Source organism: Salvelinus namaycush, chromosome 15, assembly GCF_016432855.1.
Source record: "Salvelinus namaycush isolate Seneca chromosome 15, SaNama_1.0, whole genome shotgun sequence".
NCBI classification, from domain to species: Eukaryota; Metazoa; Chordata; class Actinopteri; order Salmoniformes; family Salmonidae; genus Salvelinus; species Salvelinus namaycush.
The window spans coordinates 14,800,125-14,807,137 of record NC_052321.1 but is presented as its reverse complement, the minus strand read 5'-3'; the positions used below and the strand labels follow the sequence as shown (position 1 = coordinate 14,807,137).

Genomic DNA, 7,013 nt, shown 5'->3' with positions numbered 1-7,013 from the left:
AGTGTGTCGCTGGGGAACCGGTGGTAACCGTTGCCGGGAAACCTCGCCCCCCTAACGACGAGGTCACGGGGGTCAGAGAGAGAGAGGTCGGTTCGCTCCACCTGATGGAGTTCAGGTTCAAATGTAACAGTAGCAGTTACTCTCTGGGTTTGATTACATAGAGGCTCAATAACAGCAAGACGAGACGTGACACAAAGTGGAAGTATCACAACAGACATGTACGTACAAATATGTTTTAAAGGAATTGAAACAATAATGTCCCTCTGTAGTTGGTTATGAAAGTATCTGACAGAAAGGCGAACAGACAGACAGACCTGGTAGAGTGGTGGGGGTCCGTGGGGCTGAGAGGGGGGGTCCCAGGTCACCTCCATCAATGTCCCATGTACTGGCCTCAACCTGGGGGGAGCAAGACCTGCTGGAGCTAGAGATGGGAGGGAGGGGAGAGAGAGTAAAGAGATAATGGTTAAAGTGGAGGAGAAGAAAAGTAACTGCCTTGAACAAACCTGCAACAAGAGGAGGGTACATGTACGCTGCTTTTAAGTACTTTCATCTGTAGATATGTGTGTTGTTCAGCTGTCTCTTAGACAAAGACTCCCTTACAGCAATTATCCATCTCAGAGAGTCTGCTAGTCTGACAACAGGTTAAACCGATAAAATAACTAAACGAGTGGAGAGATGGAGGGTTATAAAAGATAGCTGTGCATTAACATTCATCTCAGCGTCATGCATGTGCTGTGGTTTAGATGGTCCCACGTATGAGCTAGAGGAGTGAATTATCCAGGAGTGACACCTTCACACACACACACACACACACACACACACACACAAGGCCTAATAAAGCTGGTAAATGGGAGGTGGATGTCTTGTCTTCCCAGCCCATCTCAGTCAAGGCACCATAAATGACAGGCAATCAATAACCATAGAGTCTATATAATGGAAATTCTGATATCATTAAAAAATTATTCCCTCTCCTTTAATAGGATTTTTGTGAAGCCTCTGTGGAACATTTATCTTTTATTTTACCCCTCAGAACATACGCTAGAGAGAGGAGCTGGTAGTGATATGTTCCGTGTTTTTTCTTTACTATAGAATCTGCAAGTAGGACAGTGTCTCCAGCATTTGGTTCAGTGGCTGGTCGCATTTAAACATCTTCAGTGATTTATCCCTTTACTTATCAGCAGTATTCACCCCCCTTGGTTTTTTAAACATTTTGTTGCATTAAAGTGGGATTTAAATTAATTTAATTGTGGGTTTTTTGCTCATTGATCTATACAAAATACTCCATAATATTAAAGTATTTTTTAAAATTGAATTAACTCAAATGTTGTTGCAAAAGTATTAATCCATTTTCATTAACAAGCCTAAATTAGCCTAAGTATTGAATTTCAAGCACAGATTAAACTACAAAGACCAGCTTTTCGAAAGCCTCATAAAGAATGGCAGTGATTGGTAACAATAACAAATCAGACATTGAATATCTCTTTAAGCATGGCCAAGTTAATAATTAGGCTGTGGATGATATATTAGACCACACAGACACATCAAAGATACAGTCATCCTTCTGAACTGAGCTGCAGAACAGGAAGGAAACTGCTCAGGGACGTCAACATGAGGCCAATGGTGATTTTTAAACAGCTACAGAGTTCATTGTTTGTGAAGGGAGAAAACTAAGGATGGATCAACAACATCGTAGTGACTCCACAATAATAACCAACATGACAGAATGAAAAGTAGAATACAAATATAAAAAATACAAATATTCCAAAACATGCATTTTGTTTGCAACAAGGCACTAAAGTAATACTGTAACAACTAAACATGCATCCTGTTTGCAACAAGGCACTAAAGTAATACTGCAACAACTAAACATGCATCCTGTTTGCAACAAGGCACTAAAGTAATACTGCAACAACTAAACATGCATCCTGTTTGCAACAAGGCACTAAAGTAATACTGCAACAACTAAACATTTATCCTGTTTGCAACAAGGCACTAAAGTAATACTGCAACAACTAAACATGCATCCTGTTTGCAACAAGGCACTAAAGTAATACTGCAACAACTAAACATGCATCCTGTTTGCAACAAGGCACTAAAGTAATACTGCAACAACTAAACATGCATCCTGTTTGCAACAAGGCACTAAAGTAATACTGCAACAACTAAACATGCATCCTGTTTGCAACAAGGCACTAAAGTAATACTGCAACAACTAAACATGCATCCTGTTTGCAACAAGGCACTAAAGTAATACTGTAACAACTAAACATGCATCCTGTTTGCAACAAGGCACTAAAGTAATACTGCAACAACTAAACATGCATCCTGTTTGCAACACGGCACTAAAGTAATACTGCAACAACTAAACATGCATCCTGTTTGCAACAAGGCACTAAAGTAATACTGCAACAACTAAACATGCATCCTGTTTGCAACAAGGCACTAAAGTAATACTGCAACAACTAAACATGCATCCTGTTTGCAACAAGGCACTAAAGTAATACTGCAACAACTAAACATGCATCCTGTTTGCAACAAGGCACTAAAGTAATACTGCAACAACTAAACAAGCATCCTGTTTGCAACAAGGCACTAAAGTAATACTGCAACAACTAAACATGCATCCTGTTTGCAACAAGGCACTAAAGTAATACTGCAACAACTAAACATGCATCCTGTTTGCAACAAGGCACTAAAGTAATACTGTAACAACTAAACATGCATCCTGTTTGCAACAAGGCACTAAAGTAATACTGCAACAACTAAACATGCATCCTGTTTGCAACAAGGCACTAAAGTAATACTGCAACAACTAAACATGCATCCTGTTTGCAACAAGGCACTAAAGTAATACTGCAACACTAAACATGCATCCTGTTTGCAACAAGGCACTAAAGTAATACTGCAACAACTAAACATGCATCCTGTTTGCAACAAGGCACTAAAGTAATACTGCAACAACTAAACATGCATCCTGTTTGCAACAAGGCACTAAAGTAATACTGCAACAACTAAACATGCATCCTGTTTGCAACAAGGCACTAAAGTAATACTGCAACAACTAAACATGCATCCTGTTTGCAACAAGGCACTAAAGTAATACTGCAACAACTAAACATGCATCCTGTTTGCAACAAGGCACTAAAGTAATACTGCAACAACTAAACATGCATCCTGTTTGCAACACGGCACTAAAGTAATACTGCAACAACTAAACATGCATCCTGTCAAGGCACTAAAGTATACTGCAACAACTAAACATGCATCCTGTTTGCAACAAGGCACTAAAGTAATACTGCAACAACTAAACATGCATCCTGTTTGCAACACGGCACTAAAGTAATACTGCAACAACTAAACATGCATCCTGTTTGCAACAAGGCACTAAAGTAATACTGCAACAACTAAACATGCATCCTGTTTGCAACACGGCACTAAAGTAATACTGCAACAACTAAACATGCATCCTGTTTGCAACAAGGCACTAAAGTAATACTGTAACAACTAAACATGCATCCTGTTTGCAACACGGCACTAAAGTAATACTGCAACAACTAAACATGCATCCTGTTTGCAACAAGGCACTAAAGTAATACTGCAACAACTAAACATGCATCCTGTTTGCAACAAGGCACTAAAGTAATACTGCAACAACTAAACATGCATCCTGTTGCAAACAAGGCACTAAAGTAATACTGCAACAACTAAACATGCATCCTGTTTGCAACAAGGCACTAAAGTAATACTGCAACAACTAAACATGCATCCTGTTTGCAACAAGGCACTAAAGTAATACTGCAACAACTAAACATGCATCCTGTTTGCAACAAGGCACTAAAGTAATACTGCAACAACTAACATGCATCCTGTTGCAACAAGGCACTGAAAGTAATACTGGCAAACAGAACGAAAACTAAACTGCATCCTGTTTGTCAACAAGGCACTAAACTAAAGTAATACTGCAACAACTAAACATGCATCCTGTTTTGCAACACGGCACTAAAGTATACTGTAACAACTAAACATGCATCCTGTTTGCAACAAGGCACTAAAGTAATACTGCAACAACTAAACATGCATCCTGTTTGCAACAAGGCACTAAGTAATACTGCAACAACTAAACATGCATCCTGTTTGCAACAAGGCACTAAAGTAATACTGTAACAACTAAACATGCATCCTGTTTGCAACAAGGCACTAAAGTAATACTGAAACAACTAAACATGCATCCTGTTTGCACACAGGCACTAAAGTAATACTGCAACAACTAAACATGCATCCTGTTTGCAACAAGGCACTAAAGTAATACTGCAACAACTAACATCATCCTGTTGCAACACGGCACTAAAGTAATACTGCAACAACTAAACATGCATCCTTTTGCAACAAGGCACTAAAGTAATACTGTAACAACTAAAACATGCATCCTGTTTTGCAACACGGGCACTAAAGTAATACTGCAACAACTAAAACACTGCATCCTGTTTGCAACAAGGCACTAAAGTAATACTGAACAACTAACATGCATCCGTTTGCAACAAGGCACTAAAGTAATACTGCAACAACTAAACATGCTCCTGTTTGCAACAAGGCACTAAAGTAATACTGCAACAACTAAACGCATCCTGTTTGCAACACGGCACTAAAGTAATACTGCAACAACTAAACATGCATCCTGTTTGCAACAAGGCACTAAAGTAATACTGTAACAACTAAACATGCATCCTGTTTGCAACACGGCACTAAAGTAATACTGCAACAACTAAACATGCATCCTGTTTGCAACAAGGCACTAAAGTAAATACTGTAACAACTACAACATGCATCCTGTTTGGCAACAAGGCACTAAAGTAATACTGTAAAACTAAACATGCTCCTGTTTGCAACACGGCACTAAAGTAATACTGTAACAACTAAACATGCATCCTGTTTTGCAACAAGGCACTAAAGTAATACTGAACAACTAAACATGCATCCTGTTTGCAACAGGCACTAAAGTAATACTGCAACAACTAAACATGCATCCTGTTTGCAACAGGAAACTAAAGTAATACTGAACAACTAAACATGCATCCTGTTTTGCAACAAGGCACTAAAGTAATACTGCACAACTAAACATGCATCCTGTTTGCAACCGGCACTAAAGTAATACTGCAACAACTAAACATGCATCCTGTTTGCAACAAGGCACTAAAGTAATACTGCAACAACTAAACATGCATCCTGTTGCAACAAGGCACTAAAGTAATACTGCAACAACTAAACATGCATCCTGTTTGCAACAAGCACTAAAGTATACTGCAACACTAAACATGCATCCTGTTTGCAACAAGGCACTAAAGTAATACTGCAACAACTAAACATGCATCCTGTTTGCAACAAGGCACTAAAGTAATACTGCAACAACTAACGCATCCTGTTTGCAACAGGCACTAAAGTAATACTGCAACAACTAACATGCATCCTGTTTGCAACAAGGCACTAAAGTAATACTGAACAACTAAACATGCATCCTGTTTTGCAAACAAGGCACTAAAGTAACTACTGTAACAACTAAACCATGCTCCTGTTTGCAACACGGCACTAAAGTAATACTGTAACAACTAAACAGCATCCTGTTTGCAACAAGGCACTAAAGTAATACTGCAACAACTAAACATGCATCCTGTTTGCAACAAGGCACTAAAGTAATACTGTAACAACTAAACATGCATCCTGTTTGCAACAAGGCACTAAAGTAATACTGCAACAACTAAACAAGCATCCTGTTTGCAACAAGGCACTAAAGTAATACTGCAACAACTAAACATGCATCCTGTTTGCAACAAGGCACTAAAGTATACTGCAACAACTAAACAAGCATCCTGTTTGCAACAAGGCACTAAAGTAATACTGCAACAACTAAACATGCATCCTGTTGCAACAAGGCACTAAAGTAATACTGCAACAACTAAACATGCATCCTGTTTGCACACGGCACTAAGTAATACTGCAACAACTAACATGCATCCTGTTTGCAACAAGGCACTAAAGTAATACTGCAACAACTAAACATGCATCCTGCTTGCAACAAGGCACTAAAGTATACTGCACAACTAACATGCATCCTGTTTGCAACAGCACTAAAGTAATACTGCAACACTAAACATGCATCCTGTTTGCAACAAGGCACTAAAGTAATACTGCAACAACTAAACATGCATCCTGTTTGCAACAAGGCACTAAAGTAATACTGGCAACAACTAACATGCATCCTGTTTGCAACAGGCACTAAGTAAATACTGCAACAACTAAACATGCATCCTGTTTGCAACAGGCACTAAAGTAATACTGTCAACAACTAACATGCATCCTGTTTGCAACAAGGCACTAAAGTAATACTGTAACAACTAAACATGCATCCTGTTTGCAACAAGGCACTAAAGTAATACTGAACAACTAAACATGCATCCTGTTTCAACAGGCACTAAAGTAATACTGCAACAACTAACATGCACTGTTTGCAACAAGGCACTAAAGTAATACTGCAACAACTAAACATGATCCTGTTTGGCAACAAGGCACTAAAGTAATACTGCAACAACTAACAAGCATCCTGTTTGCAACAAGGCACTAAAGTATACTGCAACAACTAAACTGCATCCTGTTTGCAACAAGGCACTAAAGTAATAACTGCAACAACTAAACATGCATCCTGTTTGCAACAAGGCACTAAAGTAATACTGCACAACTAAACATGCATCCTGTTTGCCAACAAGCACTAAAGTAATTACTGCACAACTAAACATGCATCCTGTTTTGCACAAGGCACTAAGTAATACTGCAACAACTAACATGCATCCTGTTTGCAACAAGGCACTAAAGTAATACTGCAACAACTAAACATGCATCCTGTTTGCAACAAGGCACTAAAGTAATACTGCAACAACTAAACATGCATCCTGTTTGCAACAAGGCACTAAAGTAATACTGCAACACTAAACATGCATCCTGTTTGCAACAAGGCACTAAAA

At 38.8% G+C, this 7,013-nt stretch overlaps 1 protein-coding gene across 1 annotated transcript in view; it reads left to right on the top strand.

Moving 5' to 3' along the window:
• Positions 1–459: 459 nt before the first annotated feature.
• Positions 460–7,013, top strand: part of LOC120059785 (estrogen-related receptor gamma) — a 23,183-nt gene continuing 16,629 nt past the window's right edge. Inside the window, exon 1 of the mRNA XM_039008833.1 lies at positions 460–484. Coding sequence (XP_038864761.1) covers positions 460–484 — 25 coding nt within the window. The remainder of the gene's footprint in view (positions 485–7,013) is intronic.